General features: G+C 42.5%; 2 protein-coding genes across 7 annotated transcripts in view; one reads left to right on the top strand and one right to left on the bottom strand.

Moving 5' to 3' along the window:
- Positions 1-429: 429 nt before the first annotated feature.
- Positions 430-14,661, bottom strand: LOC111977191 (translocating chain-associated membrane protein 1-like 1). 5 transcript variants are annotated; one of them, XM_024006540.2, is made up of 12 exons: positions 14,329-14,661; positions 13,130-13,190; positions 12,509-12,627; positions 12,029-12,145; positions 11,855-11,913; positions 10,515-10,638; positions 10,197-10,267; positions 4,212-4,316; positions 3,787-3,930; positions 3,471-3,631; positions 3,253-3,365; positions 430-1,344 (listed from the first exon to the last, which is right to left on the bottom strand). In XM_024006540.2, exons 1-11 carry the CDS (start codon positions 14,446-14,448, stop codon positions 3,292-3,294), a joined length of 1,155 nt encoding a protein of 384 aa, XP_023862308.1. In that variant the 5' UTR covers positions 14,449-14,661; the 3' UTR covers positions 430-1,344; positions 3,253-3,291. The 5 variants fall into 5 exon arrangements, with proteins under 5 accessions (XP_023862308.1, XP_023862307.1, XP_023862309.1 ...); XM_024006539.2 differs by having other exon boundaries at positions 430-3,365; XM_024006541.2 differs by having other exon boundaries at positions 430-3,362.
- Positions 14,662-15,113: 452 nt separating this feature from the next.
- The window catches only part of LOC111976503 (MYND-type zinc finger-containing chromatin reader ZMYND8), a 34,956-nt gene continuing 31,491 nt past the window's right edge, over positions 15,114-18,578 (top strand). For both annotated transcript variants that reach the window (XM_024005359.2, XM_024005357.2), the window contains exons 1-2: positions 15,114-15,219; positions 18,299-18,526. In XM_024005359.2, coding sequence (XP_023861127.1) covers positions 18,513-18,526 — 14 coding nt within the window. In that variant the 5' untranslated portion in view covers positions 15,114-15,219; positions 18,299-18,512. The remainder of the gene's footprint in view (positions 15,220-18,298; positions 18,527-18,578) is intronic.

Here is an 18,578-nt window from a genome sequence, read left to right as displayed (position 1 = left end):
GGCATAACCACAGGTATAACTAGACACGGCATGCCCCACACACACACACACACACACACACACACACACACACACACACACACACACACACACACACACACACACACACACACACACACACACACACACAACACACACACCAGTCCCATCTGAGAATTAGTCTCTTATAGCCAGACCTTGGGCAACGGCACATTCAAAGATTGCGGAAGTAAGCCGTCTGGCAAGAGAGACTATCTGAGAATGGGATGTACAGTATAATAAGTGGGTGTCTATGGAGGCAGCTGCCTGCCAACATACACCACAGGCGGCCGGTGACACCATAATTGGGGAGGACGGGCTCATAGTAATGGCTGGAACGGATTAATGGAATGGTATTGAACACACCAAATACATATTTTCCATGTGTTTGATACCATTACATTCATTCCATTCTAGCCATTATTATGAGCCGTCCTCCCCTCAGCCTCCTGTGCCATACACCCAGATATAAAAAAGGCAAAAGAAAGAAAAAAGGAAACCCGAGGAGAACTCCATGGCTCACGCCACTGACATTTTAAGGACACTTAAAGGAGGATTGTATCATTTGGGTTGAGACTGAAAGCGTTTCTCTTTGTACCTCGTCTATGCTGGTTATAGAGTTGCCAAAGCATGATATAAAAAAATAAAAGATACAACTGAAATAAATAACTCAACTCTTCCAGTGGATGTGAAAAAAAGGCCACTGAATGCTTCTGAGATGCAAACTCAACGGCTCATCAAAACCTAACCATGACCCTTTAGGCTTAACTCTATAACTTGAGGCATTAATTATTGGCATTGTTCATTAATGAATATAATCTTATCGGAGATTGAAATCCTGAACTGAAACACAAAAACCTCACCTGAACTCCTAAACAAATCCTCCACGTACAGTATCAGTCAAAAAATTTGGACACCTACTCATTCAAGGGTTTTTCTTCATTTTTACTATTTTCTACATTGTACAATAATAGTGAAGCCATCAAAACTATGAAATAACACAAATGGAATCATGTAGTAACCAAACAAAGTGGTTCTTCAAAAAAATGAGATTCTTCAGTGGCCACCCTTTGCCTTGACAGGTTTGCACATTCTTGGCATTCTCTCAACCAGCTTCACCTGGAATGCTTTTCCATGTCTTGAAGGAGTTACCACATACTCATTGGCTGCTTCTCCTTCACTCCGCGGTCCAACTCATCCCAAACCATCTCATTTGGGTTGAGGTCGGGTGATTGTGGCGGCCAGGTCATCTGATGCAGCACTCAGTCACTCTCCTTCTTGGTCAAATAGCCCTTACACAGCCTGGAGGTGTGTTGGGTCATTGTCCTGTTGAAAAACAAATGATAGTCCCACTAAGCGCAAACTAGATGGGAAGACGTCTCGCTGCAGAATGCTGTGCTAGCCATGCTGGTTAAGTGTGACTTGAATTCTAAATAAATCAAAGACAGTGTCACCAGCAAAGCACTCCCACACCATCACACATCCTCCTCCATGCTTCACGGTGGGAACCACACATGCGGAGATCATCCATTCACCTACTCTGCGTCTCACAAAGACACGGCGGTTGGAACCAAAAATCTCAAATTTAGACTCATCAGACCAAAGAACAGATTTCCACCGGTCAAATGTCCATTGCTCGTGTTTCTTGGCCCAAGCAAGTCTCTTCTTCTTATTGCCGTCCTTGAGTAGTGGTTTCCTTGCAGCAATTTGACCATGAAGGCCGGATTCACACAGTCTCCTCTGAACAGTTGGTGTTGAGATGTGTCTGTTACTTGAACTCTGAAGCATTTATTTGGTCTGCAATTTCTGAGGCTGGTAACTCTAATGAACTTATCCTCTGCAGCAGAGGTAACTCTGGGTCTTCCATTCCTGTGGTGGTCCTCATGAGAGCTAGTTTTATCATAGTGCTTAATGGTTTTTGCAACTGCACTTGAATAAACTTTCAAAGTTCTTGACATTTTCTGGATTGATTGACCTTCATGTCTTAAAGTAATGATGGACTGTCATTTCTCTTTGCTTATTTGAGCTGTTCTTGTCATTATATGGACTTGGTTTTTTACCAAATAGGGCTATCTTCTGTTTACCACCCCTACCATGTCAAAACACAACTGACTGGCTCAAGCGTATTAAGGAACGAAATTCCACAAATTATCAAGGCACATCTGTTAATTGAAATGCATTCCAGGTGACTACCTCTTGAAGCTGGTTGAGAGAATGCCAAGAGTGAGCAAAGCTGTCATCAATGCAAAGGGTGGTTACTTTGAAAAATCTAAAATCTAAAATATATTTTGATTTGTTTAACACTTTTTTGGTTACTACATGATTCCATGTGTGTTATTTCATAGTTTTGATGTCTTCACTATTATTCTACAATGTAGAAAATAGTAAAAATAAAGAAAACCGTGAAATGAGTAGGTGTGTCCAAACTTTTGACTGGTACTGTACATCAACGTCAGAATATGGCTGTTAGAGAGTTGGTCAATCTGTGAGACGGGGCTACTCAATGACTAACTACTAACAGTGCCTCAATCCCATAATAGCACAGATTTCATATGGCAAAAGCAAGTAACAATACAGTCATCAAACGGACACTGTTAGGAGTTAATGGTGAGGTCCCTATACAAAACCAATGATATGGTAAAATAAACTTTTAGTCCAACGTTTCACACACTTCTTGTTTTACATGTTTTGTTGAGAACATGAATCGTGACATGCACACTTGCTGTCAAACAGTGCATGTTAAACTTCCTCAGAAACCCAGTTAGAAAGTTTGATTGACTAGGGCCCTGAAGCTGGATGCAATCGCTACAGATAATTCCTCTCCAAAAATGACTTTTTGACCAATTATCTATCCAGTTACTTCCCACTTCCTCTCTCTCAAGCAACATCATTTGAGTGGGAGAGATTTAGCACAGACACACCTTGCCCAAAAGGCCAGCCCAGAGTGGCTTAGGGCCAAACCCCTAAACACAGCACAAGCAGTGGGGCAGTTGGTGGGGCACACACGGGTAGCGGATTCATACTTTAAAACATTTAACATTTGACCCTGCCCTGCTTACATCCCATCCACAGAAAGAACAACTGAACACAAACATATGAGGTCATCAAAACAAACAAAAACATAACTATTAAAACATAGGTTCTAACACAAAAGAGACAGTTAAGGTTGTTTTGGGGAATAAAAAATGTAAGTGATGAAAAGACAAAATGTCACATTGAGAATAGCCCCCTCACTTCTCCTCAGCTCCATCCCTCCATTCTCTCCCTCCAACTCTATGAGGCTTTGGCTTTTCTCACACGGGGTGACGTCTTGTCATCGGACTTCACCACACCGTTGGCAGAACCTACTAACAAAACAAACAAGAACAACATGTCAGAAACATATCTGCATCACAGAGTTGTAATGGCTGGAGGTGGGTGTTCCAAGTGGGCAGGGGCGGCGGCGGACTCACCCCGGGCCAGGTCCTTCTTGTGGGGCTTGCTCTTTGGGCTGAAAGCCTTCTTCTTGGAGGCCTGGCTCTGGCTGTGCTCCCTCCACTTCTTCAACTGGAAGTTGATGAACTTCCACATCATCCAGGCCTGGGTCAGGCAAATGGCAGCCAGGCACGTCATCCTGAGAGGCAAGGGGGGAAACATTATGAAGACCAGCCATGAGCAATGACAGGCGTTTTACTTTCTTTGATAGATGAAAAGTTCAAACTTGCTCTCAAGGGCCAAATCAGAGGAGGTAACAGGGCAAATTACGCAATCTTAAGAAACATGACTTGCCTAATGGTAAGCACATTGAAGTTGCCTTTTGCCAGTGAGAAACCCTGGTTCTCTGCGCGGGGCAGTCCGAAGCCAAAAGTCAGTACGGAGAGGGTGAGGGTAAGGAGGCGAGCGATGACGAAAAGTAGCGCCCACAGAGTGAAACTGGAAAAGAAAAGAGAATCTGAGTTAGTCACCATGGCAACAACAGTGACATCTTCCATGGGCTCACGTAAGACACTATCGGTTATTCAAATCAATCAGTTTAGTCCGATAAGGGAGGAAAAGCTCCCATTGTATCACACACGTGACTTGCTGAAGGTGAAAATAATACAAATTAAATTCAAAACCTCTCTCTGTATGCAGGTTTTATTCCCAACTTTTCCCCTCCTTGTATTGACTGGTATGAAAATGGAGGGGGTGTCCAGCATACAATTCATACATACCCCTTCTGCTTGTTCTCGTCACTGAAGTAGAAGAGGCGTGAGGCGTGGAACAGGAGCTCCACCAGGTAGTGAGGTACCAGCAGCACCAGGCCCAGCCGGTGGAGGCTGAACACAGGAAGTCCGCAAACACCAGGGGAAACAGATAACAGACCTTCATCAGATTACATTTTCTGTCCAGGGATTAACAGTACTGAACTACTCAATAAAATTAAATATTATTCACATTTGCAGGAGGAAGCATCTTTAAAAGTTGTCCAGAAGATAGAAGCGATGATTTATGCATATCTACCATAAAAGGGCCTATAATTGATCCATGCAATGCAATTATGAGTGGCACTACTTCCAATATTGTTGTTTAGTATGTTTGGGCAAAATGGTTCTGTTACAGTCTAATGCTACGTAAATGCTTGAATTGAATAGTACTATATGTACTGTATCAACTGGTAATTTTCCATAGCTGTCCAGTACCCTCTTCACACACTGCACAAAGGAGGGATTTGCTGCTGACTCCTTATCGATCGGGCACTAGATGCCCAGCTCAAGGCCAAATTCTTCTTCTAACTGAAAATAACGCATCACTCCCCTCAGTCATGTAGGCTGTGAGAACTGGTTAGAATATGTTCTTGTTTGTACAATGCTTTAAGGAAGTGGAGCCAAGTCCCCCTAATCTCTCATGTAAGCTTGCTTTCCCCTAGGAAAGGCAATCAGCTCTGAGTAGAATAAGTATATAATGACTGTGTGATTCTGTAACTTTTGAGTTCTTCTCCGGTTCATCCTGAGAGTGATCTCTCTTGCAATTGATTGAATAAACTCCTATTGCTGATAAGTTCTGCCTGATTCCTGGAATGAGTTTTCCTCAACAAGTAGGTGTCCTCCCATCGATTAGAAATATTAAGGTTGTTTTTTGGGGTAAGACCACCACCACGAGGGCTGTTCGAGAGAGGATACGGAAAGAAGACAGGGAAAAGTGATTCAGCCCACAACATCAGCAGGGGAAAATGATACATCATAACAGTGAAGCCATTTGCAAAAAAAAATGGAATGACCTCCTTCCTTCCCTATACTCCTGTCAGTCATGCCCAGTGATCAGAAAGAGGTATGTGGAGCACTAGGATCAAATTAAAGCCCTACGCTGCTTTTACCCATCTTCCAGACCAGTGGTCTTGAAGGAGAGGAACTGAGTAACAGAAGGCCATTAAAATAGTATTGGGTCAAGGAGGTTCAGAGGCCAGCTAAAACAGTTAGAGGTACTTCTGATGATTATACTACTTTGATAGGATATCACGACTACCTTGATTACTGCTGAACTTTTCCACAGTCACTTTCACACAACAATGAGTTTGTCAAACTTGACCTGGATGTAGGAAGATTAAAAAGGTTGCCTGTATGGGAGGTATTTTGAGGACAAGGCAAATACATTCATACAGGTTTACAACTAACCCCACCCATCACCAAACTCTCTCCGGGGAAACCGTGCATTCGGAAAGTACTCAGACCCCTTCACTTTTTACACATTTTGTTACGTTACAGCCTTATTCTAAAATTAATTAAATACATTTTTTCGTCATTAATCTACACACAATACCCAATAATGACAAGGCGAAAACAGGTTTAGAAATTTCTGCAAATTTATAAAAAAATAAATACCTTATTTACATAAGTATTCAGAACCTTTGCTATTTGACTCGAAATTGAGCTCAGGCACATCCTGTTTCCATTGATCTTCCTTGAGATGTTTCTACAACTTGATTGGAGTCCACCTGTGGTAAATTCAATTGATTGGACATGATTTGGAAAGGCACACACCAGTCAATAGTTGACAGTGCATGTCAGAGCAAAAACCAAGTCATGACGTTGAAGGAATTGTCCATAGAGCTCCGAGACTGGATTGTGTCGAGGCACAGATCTAAGGAAGGGAACCAAAAAATGTCTGCAGCATTGAAGGTCTCCAAGAACAAAGTAGCATACATCATTCTTAAATTGAAGAAGTTTGGAACTACCAAGACTCTTCCTAGAGCTCGCCGCCCGGCTAAACGGAACAATCGGGGAAGAAGGGCTTTGGTCAGGGAGGTGACCAAGAACCCAATGGTTACTCTGACAGAACTCCAGAGTTCCTCTGTGGAGATGGGAGAACCTTCCAGAAGTACAACCATCTCTGCAGCACTCCACCAATCAGGCCTTTATGGTAGAGTGGCCAGACGGATGCCACTCCTCAGTAAAAGTCACATGACAGCCCGCTTGGAGTTTGCCAAAAGGCACCAAAATAACTCAGACCATGAGAAACAAGATTCTCTGGACTGATGAAACCAAGACGGAACGCTTTGCCCTGAATGCCAAGCGTCATGTCTGGAGGAAACCTGGCACCATCCCTATGGTGAAGCATGGTGGTGGCAGCATCATGCTGTGGGGGTGTTTTTCAGCGACAGGGACTGGGATACTAGTCAGGATCGAGGGAAAGATGAACGGAGCAAAGTACAGAGAGATCATTGATGAAAACCTACTGAGGAAAAAGACAACGACCCTAAGCACACAGCCAAGACAACACAGGAGTGGCTTTTGGACAAGTCTCTGAATGTTCTTGAGTGGCACAGCCAGAGTACGGACTTGAACCCAATCGAACATCTCTGGAGAGACCTGAAAATAGCTGTGCAGCGACACTCCCAATCCAACCTGACAGAGATTGAGATAATCTTCAGAGAATAATGGGAGGAACTCCCCAAATACAGGTGTAGCCAAGCTTGTAGCATCATACCCAAGAAGACTCAAGGCTGTAATTTCTGCCAAAGGTGTTTCAACAAAGTACTGAGTAAAGGGTCTGAATAGTTATGTAAATGTAATATCTGTTTCTTATTTTTATAAATTAGCAAAAATGTCTAAACCTGTTTTTGCTTCATCATTATGGGGTATTGTGTGTAGATTGAGAGAAATAAGGCTGTAACCTAACAAAATGTGGAAAAAGTTAATTGGTCTGAATACTTTTCGAAGGTACTGTATATATAGTACCAGTCAAAAGTTTGGACACACCTACTCATTCAAGGGTTCGTCTTTATTTTTTACTATGTTCTACATTGTAGAATAATAGTGAAGACATCAAAACTATGACATAACACATGGAATCATGAAGTAACCAAAAAAAGTGTTAAACAAATCAAAATATATTCAAAGTAGCCACCCTTTGCCTTGATGACAGCTTTACACACTCTGCATTTTCTCAACTAGCTTCATGAGGTAGTCACCTAGAATGAATTTCAATTAACAGGTGTGCCTTGTTAAAAGTCAGTTTTTGGAATTTCTTTCCTTCTTTATGCGTTTGAGGACCGCCACAGGAAAGGAAGACCCAGTTACCTCTGCAGCAGGTAACTGGAACTAGAGTAACTAGAGTTAACTGCACCTCAGAAATTGCAGCCTGCCTCCCGGGTGGCGCAGTGATCTAGGGCACTGCATCGCAGCGCTAGCTGTGCCACCAGAGTCTCTGGGTTCGCGCCCAGGCTCTGTCTCAGCCGGCCGCGACCGGGAGGTCCGTGGGGCGACGCACAATTGGCCTAGCATCGTCCGGGTTAGGGAGGGTTTGGCCGGTAGGGATATACTTGTCTCATCGCGCTCCAGCGACTCCTGTGGTGGGCCGTGCGCAGTGCGCGCTAACCAAGGGGGCCGGGTGCACGGTGTTTCCTCCGACACATTGGTGCGGCTGGCTTCCGGGTTGGAGGAAGCAGTGTGTTAAGAAGCAGTGCGGCTTGGTTGGGTTGTGCTTCGGAGGACGCATGGCTTTCGACCTTCGTCTCTCCCGAGCTCGTACGGGAGTTGTAGCGATGAGACAAGATAGTAATTACTAGCGATTGGATACCACGAAAATTGGGGAGAAAAGGGGGTAAAATGTATTTTAAAAAAAGAAAAAAAAGAAGAAATTGCAGCCTAAATAAAATGTTTCAAGTAACAGACACATCAACATCAACTGTTCAGAGGAAACTGCGTGAATAAGGCCTTCATGGTCGAATTGCTGCAAAGAAACCACTACTAAAGGACACCAATAATAAGAAGAGACTTGCTTGGGGCAAGAAACACGAGCAATAGATATTTGTCTGGTGGAAATCTGTCTTTTGGTCTGAGGAGTCTAAATTTGAGGTTTTTGGCTCCAATCGACGTGTCTTTGTGAGACGCAGAGTAGGTGAACGGATGATCTCCGCATTTGAGTTTCCCACCGTGAAGCATGGAGCTGGTGTGATGGTGTGGGAGTGCTTTGCTGGTGACACTGTGATTTATTTAGAATTCAAGGCACACTTATGGCACACAGCATGGCTACCGCAGCATTCTGCAGTGACACGCCATCCCATCTGGTTTGCACTTAGTGGGACTATAATTTGTTTTTTTAACAAGAAAATGACCCAACCCACCTCCAGGCTGCGTAAGGGCTATTTGACCAAGAAGGAGAGTGACTGAGTGCTGCATCAGATGACCTGGTCTCTAAGAGCGTCTGCTAAATGACTTAAATGTAAATGTAAATGTACAATCACCCGACCTCAACCCAAATGAGATGGTATGGGATGAGTTGGACCGCAGAGTGAAGGAAAAGCAGCCAACAAGTGCTCAGCATATGTGGGAACTCCTTCAAGACTGTTGGAAAAGCATTCCAGGTGAATCTGGTTGAGAGAATGCCAAGAGTGTACAAAGCTGTCATCAAGGCAAAGGGTGGCTTTTTTGGTTACTACATGATTCCATGTGTTATTTCATAGTTTTGATGTCTTCACTATTATTCTACAATGTAGAAAACAGTAAAAATAAAGAAAAACCCTTGAATGAGTAGATGTTCTAAAACTTTTGACTGTGTATGTTTATGTTAGCTATGACATGCTGTGGCTGTGGTTTGAGTGTCTTAATGCCTATTGGTCCACATATTTCATTATAGTGATTATGTTCCCCCATAATCTATATAATATATATGTTTATAGATGTGTTGTGTATTTTATGTATTGATGGAGGGCTCTTCCGTAAAAGTATTGATGCAGGGCTCACCCCCTGCTAAAATAAAAATAAAATAAGTAATAGTAATCTTGAGTTATGATTTATTTTTATTTTTATCCTCAATAGTGGTAGAGGTGACCTCTGGGAGCCAACTCCAAAGAGACCACACTCAAGTCCTCCATCCCCCACTCACTCAAACGTAGGAACTGGTTCCTCCAGTCTGACCCCTGCTGCCGTCTCTGGCTCCACACCCACCCGGCCATCTAGACGTGTGAAGAGGCCAGCTCAGAAGTGGAGGAGGGCCAGTGCACTAGGGGCAACTACCACTGAGGGAGAGGAGGTTGGCACACTGTGCTAGAGGATGATGTGGAGTCACTTCCACCATCATGTCGACCTAAAAGGCAGCCAGGACCTCAGCTGAACATGACTGGAAAGTACAGCCCCCTTCATCTTTGTGTGTAAACTTAAATTTTTTATTACCCTAGCATGTGTATTTTCTCTATATTTATCGACTTGAAAATGTATCAACTGACCAATTCAGCCACTTGGGTACATTTGGGCAAACTCGTGAGGGACACCTGTGAGACTTCATACAAAATATTATGTAGCTCTCTCCTTCTTGAATGTATCAGTCTGTTGTCCTGTTGTGGACAACATCTAAATTATCCCCAGCTTCCTCTCTCAATGTATGGCCTTTCTTTTGCAATAAAAATAGAAAACGCATGTTTTTTTTTGTTTGTTTTATCTTTTACCAGATCTAATGTGTTATATTCTCCTACATTAATTTCACATCTCCACATTCAAATTGTTTCCTTTCAAATAGTACCAAGAATATGCATATCCTTGCATCAGGTCCTAGGGTACAGACAGTTAGATTTGGGTATGTAATTTTAGGTGGAAATTGAGATGAAGGTTCCTATCCCGAAGAGGTTTTAAAGTGCATAAGTAAGGAAGTGCTGAACGGTAGCTCCATTCATAGTCTTTATCTTCTTATCTAACCACTTCCCTGAGATGACGCACACTCACTTTAAGATGTAGGCACCGGTGATGTGGAAGACGTAAAGACAAATGTAATAGAGCTGGCGGGGAATATCCTCCTGAAACACACAAGCAGGAAAGAGCCTTTATTAATGACTGCTGTATCAGTGTAGGTGTGTGGCACAGCAGCTTCAGTGCCACATGACTTTTACAGTCACAAATGGGTTTGTAAGAGGAGAATAAAGAATATGAACCATGTATTGCAACAATGGGGAATTACAGAATCACAAGATGTATCCTTCCATGTTTAAATGACAGATGTGTCATCTTTAGGACCTAACCCAAGGTGTGATCATGCACCCTTACCTTTCGCACTTTCTGGAAGTACAGCTCAGGAAGGCCATGGAGCCAGTATGCGATTTGGCAAATGTAGAAGAACTTCACCTGAAAGCTGCAGAGAGGGTAGGTTACAGGCAGGCAGAGATCCGGTCTATCTATGCAGGGAGCGAGTGGATATGATTTTATTTATTTCACCTTTATTTAACCAGGTAGGCTAGCTGAGAACAAGTTCTCATTTGCAACTGCGACCTGGCCAAGATAAAGCACAGCAATTCGACACATACAACAACAGAGTTACACATGGAATAAACAAAACATACAGTCAATAATACAGTAGAAAAATAAGTCTATATACAATGTGAGCAAATGAGGTGAGATAAGGGAGGTAAAGGCAAAAAAAGGCCATGGTGGCAAGGTAAATACAATATAGCAAGTAAAACACAGGAATGGTAGATTTGCAGTGGAAGAATGTGCAAAGTAGAAATAGAAATAATGGGGTGCAAAGCAGCAAAATAAATAAATAAATACAGTAGGGGAAGAGGTAGTTGTTTGGGCTAAAKTATARATGGGCTATGTACAGGTGYAGTAATMTGTGAGCTGCTCTGACAGCTGGTGCTTAAAGCTAGTGAGGGAGATAAGTGTTTCCAGCTTCAGAGATTTTTGCAGTTCGTTCCAGTCATTGGCAGCAGAGAACTGGAAGGAAAGACGACCAAAGGAGGAATTGGCTTTTGGGGTGACCAGTGAGATATACCTGCTGGAGCGTGTGCTACGAGTGAGTGCTACTAGTGATGGGACATGAACGTTTGATCATGATAACTTAGATCCTGTTACATGCATTTACAAACATGATTTTCAAAGATAGATGAAAGTCCATCAATAAGAAAAATGTATGTAACCTGGGAGAAAATATTCAGTTCACAATCTATGCATTCCTGCTTCAACTATTTCCCCTAATAAAATGGATTGAAATAACACCTCTTTACACAATGAGAAATGAGGAGAGGGATGGAAAAGACAGACACTTAGCGCTGTGTGTCTAGCTTGAGTAAAACATCACATTTGGAATAAATATTTTAGGGAAACATGATGTCTAAAATGGAATTGATGAGACTGCCGGACAGTGTCCTCCCATGCTCAATATTAGGGCTGCAATCCACCCTGGGTCACTAAGGCCTTTCCACTGTGCCAACTCAAAAATCTGAGCCGTCACAGAACACTTGTGGGGAATTATTGTGTTCTAGAATGCTTGGTAACTCCCCAAAAAGTTGTGATGAAAACAGTACTAACCCTGTCCCTCTGACATTGAACATTGAAATAATGAATGAGTGACCCGAAGGCGTAAAATGTATGTATAAATCCTTACTTACACCATGTGGGTGTGTGGGTAGCCCTCCCATAAGAAAGTAGGATTTGTCGCAAATTCCTCCTAACAGATAAGAGAGACGGCATGAGCCAAAGAACAAATACAACGGGATGGACCGCTTGTCTTGTCTTCACATAATATTCCAAGGCTCCTGGCAGCGTTTCATTGGTCTTCTTACCGCTGTTAAGATGCTGCAGCCCCAGATGAAGGACAATAAGTAGAAGGCAGCAAGCTGTCCCGATTCATTGAACTTGCTATGTTTGGTTTTCGACAGGTGCAACCGCCTATTCATTTTCTGAAATCAGAGAGAATAGGACATGAGATATGCATACCGACGAAGAGAAACGTGTCTGTTATCATTTGTTGTGGGCTGTGTAAGAGAAAGAAGTGGCCGTGGAGGATACTATTTGACTGCCTAAGAGGATGAGAAGGATAAGACTGCTAAGAGAGACAAGGCCAGACCTTAAGTTATGATCACACTTGGGCTGGAAAAGAGGGGGAGAGACACGCACAAACACAGACAGTGACTATGTGTTCTGTAGATTAACTACCTATACAGATATCCTCCTTTCTCTCTCAGTCACACACGTGCATGCACACACACGCACGCACACACACACACACACACAAACAGGGGTCTGTGTGCAGAGACACTCACATCGAGAATGTATTCCTGTATTAAGGCGTGGAGTATGACAGCAATGAGTAGGTAGAAGAACACAGTGGCTATGTCTTTAGGACCGTACTGGTACAGGTTCACTTGCTCAGCCCTCTCATCTGATAACATACAGATGAACAAAAAACAACTTGGTCAATGGCTTCAAATACAAGGTACTAGATACATGCACTAAATACTGTAAAATTATATTACATTTTAGAAATAAATACAAAGAAATATGTCAGCAGCATCCCACTGCTGGCTTGGCTCTGAAGCTAAGCAGGGTTGGTCCTGGTCAGTCCTTGGATGGGAGACCAGATGCTGGGCCAGTAGGAGGCACTCTTTCCTCTGGTCTAAAAAAATATATATACATACCCCAATGTGCCAGGGCAGTGATTGGGGACATTACCCTGTGTAGGGTACCATCAATCGGATGAAATGTTTAATGGGTGTCCTGACACTAAAGATCCCATGGCACTTATCGTAAGAGCAGAGGTGTTAAATTCCCAACCTGGCCACCTAATCATCTCCCTTGTAACTATTCCCCATGTCATTGCTGTAAATGAGAATGCGTCAACTTACTTGGTAAAATAACTACTAATAAAAATTATGTAAACTTACCAAGACTTTGAGTCACATTGTATTGAACGGTGATGAACATGATGGCAAACTTTGCTGTGACCTGCAATAAATGAAAGATATCAAATAGAAGCAATGTTGTAGCAAAAGGTCTTGTCATGGTACTTTGTAACAAGAGTGGTTCTTCCTGATAATGCAGATACATAGGAGTCAATCACAATAAAATGTTTGCGATTATTGTGGATAGCCAGATTAATATAATGGTTCGATTAAAACCGATACATGCTTTGCAAGAACGATTTCCCTAATAATCCTATTTACATGAATACATCTGAAACCAGGCTACCTGATGGCACTCTGAGAACTGCTGAAAATCTCCAATCAAAATAAACGTTCTACCACAGCGAACATGTTATTTTTGGGAAACAAATGTTGTTCTGATTTCAAACATATGACGTGTATATGTGAAAACTACTTCTAAGACGCATACATTCAGTTGTTCTTAACATACTTCACTCGTGCTAAAGGGAGGCTCGCTCGGTTGGTGCTAGCACATGCCCAGACCAAATACACCGCTGGAACGCCATTAGGGTGTTTACATGATTTAATAATTCGAAAGATTGCCCAGAAAACAAGGTGTTGTAATTGCCGTATGTTTACTTCAATTTTGACCTTAATAAGATTAAGATAAGAGTACGGCGTTTACATGACTATTGCATAATCTGCCTACTGCCATAATCAGTTTAATATCTGATTATTAGTGTGTATGTAAACGTACTCAATGAGACTGACATATTGGATGGGGAATTGGCTAGATAGCCAACATGCGATCGTGTTTCATTTTCAGAACAAGTTGCCTAGCAGGCTAACTTAGATAGCAAGTTCAGTTAACAGCAACAAGCACTCAATTGATTACGTTTYTGTAGACTTGAATGAGAGTTGGGTAATGTAAACAATCCCCATCGTTTACTGTCACATGCATGGATGTGATAGCAAACTGGCTAGCGCTATCTATCCATTTGGTAATATTAGATAGCTAGCTAGTTGGTGTGACATGCTAGCTGACCAGCAACTATTTAGCACAGTGTGCATCCTGTCTTTCTTGGCAATCGGTGTGACATATGAGAAGGGAGACGCTTGCGCCCAGTCCCCTTTGAGTCTTGCTGACGTTGTCATCACAGTTCAGACGAGGCGTTTTCTTATATACTGTGCAGCATACATTCCATGGTTTAACACTGTACCTCGAACATCAGGCCGAGGAGAATTATCATAGCCACACATGAAACCATATCCGCGTGATTCTGGATCACGAACTCGTGGCTCAGCACCGGCGGGCTCTTGTTCTTCTTTCGGAAACCCATGGCTGACCGATACAGCTCTCCCTACCTGCCGCTATTCAGTCACTCGCAGCCCCCGCTTGCATTCAGATGCAAACTGTCCTATTTTGCTCCCGCCACTACTGCCAGTTCACGGTGTAAATTGCCGTTCATGTGTTAACTAGCTTAGAAACGATAAAAATGTACACAACACCACGCACTTTGTTACTGGCCAGTCAAAAGTCCCCTCCCAGTTCGGTTCCTACACTCAAGAACCGCCCATTGACGTAGATAGAAAATCCCGCCTCGTTGAACTCATGGTTGACACTATGCTGAACAAATCACGTGCAAGGGAATTGGTGGAGGAGGTGTCGGTTTCCTATCAAGTCAATTAGGGGATTCGATTAATCTGGCACAGGGTGAAAATTGATTGCATTCGTCTTGGACCCGGGCTGCCTCCCGGGCGTGAGCCAGGTGCCCCGCTCAAAGCCCACGGTGAAGTCTGCTCCACACAAAAGTGACGCAGTTAAGCACGAGGAGTAATGAGTAGGATTCTATGTTTTCGCATGCAAAATTTATTGCTTTTGATAAAAACGCTTTATCTGCCTTCCCAATGAAAACTAGTTTGAAAATATATGTTATGGAAAAGTGGTTTATGTTTCTGCAGGATGCATGTCACGGACCATGCACCGGTGCCCCAAGGTTCAGTGTAATCGAATCCGCCCAATCAATGTTGAGGGAAAGAAGGGATACCTCCAAGCCATCTTTCATTCCGTCCAGTCAGATTTTATTTTATATACATATCTTCATTATCGGGTACGTATTGATTGTTTTACGTGAAATACCATTTATTCCTTTAGTTTTAGCAAAATAAAGCGTGTAAAATAGGAAATATTTCTCAATGTGAATCAGGAAACGGTTGTTATTATTAACGTCAGCAGCTAGTTAGCTAGCTAACGTTAGCTAGTTACTGTAGCCAACAAAGCCCACTACGCAAAGGAAGTAGCTAGTGGTGATGGTGAACCCGTTTGATATAACTACGTAGTTACACTTTACAAGTCTGTTAAGTATATGGAATTGTACAGCCTAAAGGAACCAACCTAGGTAACTAGGTACACATTAGTGTAATCCTACTGTCAATGATGGTACAATCTTTCATCCTGGCTTGTCACTCATTCAGCCACTCCTGACCCCAGCCTTCACATTCAATAATAACACAATTATGTATTTTAGTATAGGCTGTCAAACCATATTGATATGAGCTGTTATGGTATAATTTGGCTCTGCCATATCATTTGTACAAATGCCAGGATTTATAAATATGTCCATTTCTGTATCAATATGTCCTTTTTGTAAGTGGAGTACCGAGTAGCTACAGTCATGGATGACATTTTCTGTACACTTAACTTTTTAAACCTAGCTAACTGTTAACTGTTCCGGAAACATTACACAATGGTCAAGGTACCAGGAGTACGAGCTGATTGAAAACCAATCAATATAGACCTAGTCCTTTCGACAACATTTGTCATACAAATTTGTCAAACAAATGTTTCACAGTAACCCGGCCAAGTTCCCTAACAGAGCAAGCGGCAAAAAGGCACAGTGTGAATAACCAATAACCCTCTGGTCTAACAGTTGACCTTTTAGGCAAGACACCGCACAAATAGTTCAGCGTATGTCCATCTATCTAGGCTAGACAGTTGTCACATTAGCATGGTTGGGGCTGACAAATATGTCAGATAAGTATTCATATAGAGGCAGGTGTGAAGAGTCACCGGTGGAAATCGTGAACCTGTGAGGGCCAGGGGCGTCTGAATCTGTCTGACGTTATTCTCATTTTATTCACTAGAGGACAGCATTGCACGTGCTTGGATTGTGTTATGAAACCAATGACTTCTGTGTTCTTCCAGCCCCAATTCTCCACCAAGCACACATGTCATGTGCTCACAACAACATATCCTTTCAAAAGGGAAAGGGGGATACCTAGTCAGTTGTACAACTGAATGCCTTCAACTGAAATGTTTCTTCCACATTTAACCCAACCCCTCTGAATCAGAGAGGTGCGGGGGGCTGCCTTAATCGACATCCAGGTCATCGGCGCCCGGGGAACAGTAACTGCCTTGCTCAGAGGCAGAACGACAGATTTTTACCTTGTCAGCTCAGGGATTCGATCCAGCAACCTTTCGGTTACTGGCCCAACGCTCTAACCACTAGGCTACCTGCCGGAAAGGCTATAATGATATAGCCTAATGGCTTTGCTATTCACATATCTGCACCTGCGGTAAGGATAGTGGCAGATGGTGAAGCACAGTGAAGAGTAGTAGAAGTTACAAGCACAGAGTGTTAGGCTCAGACACACCAATAGCGTTTGCTGGCGAGAATATTTAGCACCTCTGAACGAAATTTGAGAACCAAGTGCGCAACGATTTTACATTTGGAATTGTGTGAAAAATGTGACAGAGAAACAGAAAAACGCAGATCCACATTCATTGTGCGAGCCTTAGTTACCATTTCTTGTAACCTCTGTGTTGGGAGTGTGCCTGGTGAGCTATTAAACCTACTCCAATTGACAAACTGGTCTGTCTGCGAGTTAACAATAACAGACAGGTGCTGTTACCCAGGTACAGTGAATTATTGATGATTTTCACGAAGCACATGATGCAAGCGGGAGGTTCCTTGGAACACACGTACACGCACATACTGTCATTTGTTCTGGTCTGGCATTACAAAATGTCTCCCCTTTTCCTAACTTTCTTTAATGTAATAAGTGCTACTTCAACCTCAATTGTAAGACCAGAAATTAGCCTATATGTTATGGATTAGCCTTAATAATACTCCAGAACAATAACCATCCACAGAATAGAATGTTAAACAGCACTACAACAAACATAACACTGTGCCCCAAAATTAGCGATTACGGGTAGTGTTTATAACGGGTCAGAAATAGATTCAGCCGAGGGCCGAATTTTGTCGGAGTGGATCGTCTGGGGCCGGAATATATATATAGTAATTTGTACACTTCAAACTGACCACAAGTCAGCCAAAAAATAGATTGTTATTTTCAAATACAATCATTTCATGCCTTGATTACATTGAGACACAATCACGCCTCATTTAAATAAATTGGAATACTTGGAACAGATTTCCTAAATTACCTTTTTTGGGGGGCTGGTGATTTAGTCTTTTTTTTAAAAACCGAAAACAACCCCCAAACTACTCTGGGGCGCCCCCAAAAAATCACAAATGAGCCTGTTGCTGACCCCTGGTATATAACAATATTAACCTATTGTATGTATTTATTTTTCAATTCTTTTTTGCCTAAAAAGTATTGGCCGTTTTTTTGTTGTGTATTTTTTAGACCAAGCCCATAAATTGCTTTCTTTTGAATTTTATTAATATTTATTACAGAATATTTGTAACTCGTTTCTTTTATGTTAATCTTGTTGTTTTTATATGATCTGGATTTACCATTCAGTTTTTTCTTTTAATTCCACTTATATTACAGGGAAACATTCCCTGGTCTAATTCCACTTATATTCCAGGGAAACATTCCCTGGTCTACATTTTAAATTGTGTGCAATTTCTCCAGGCCTTGGTTGTAGTTTTGGTGAAGAACGAGCCTATGTGCCCTCTCTCCCCTGAAGGCGGTTGAGAAGAAGGGAGGGGTTTAGACAAAGGCCTTCTCTACAAAAATGGAGGTTACAACAGAGCAGCCCCGCTGTCTGTTTTTCATTTAGTAGATGCTGCCATTTCTACTATATAATCTGTGAAAATAACACAACTTGCACCAGATGCAACCTTAGGAAACAGTATTACATTGTTGTGTGTCTGTTATTTTGTGATTTGGGCCTAGCTCTCTCTCTTTTTTTTATCTCCATGTCTCTCCTGCACTCAGAGCTGCTTCTGCTTGCGCTGAACAAAGATAATTACTCAGGAAACCCTTCGGCCAATCGGATGCGGTCTTACATCCCGCCTGTGACAAAGGGGCCAGTCAGGGCCTGGCTACCATCAGACAGGCCTGATCGCCTTGCCTGAAGAACGGAGCCTTCCCCGGCTGAGAGTGTCCTCCATGTTTTATAAGTGTTGCCATAACAGTGTGTCAGGCAGCCATGCATCCACAGAGGTAAGCCCTGTCTTTATTTTGACTCTAATTACAACATTCCTTTCTCCTTCTC

The sequence above is a fragment of the Salvelinus sp. IW2-2015 genome, linkage group LG17, assembly GCF_002910315.2.
Source record: "Salvelinus sp. IW2-2015 linkage group LG17, ASM291031v2, whole genome shotgun sequence".
NCBI classification, from domain to species: Eukaryota; Metazoa; Chordata; class Actinopteri; order Salmoniformes; family Salmonidae; genus Salvelinus; species Salvelinus sp. IW2-2015.
This window is presented reverse-complemented; position numbering and strand designations above follow the sequence as displayed.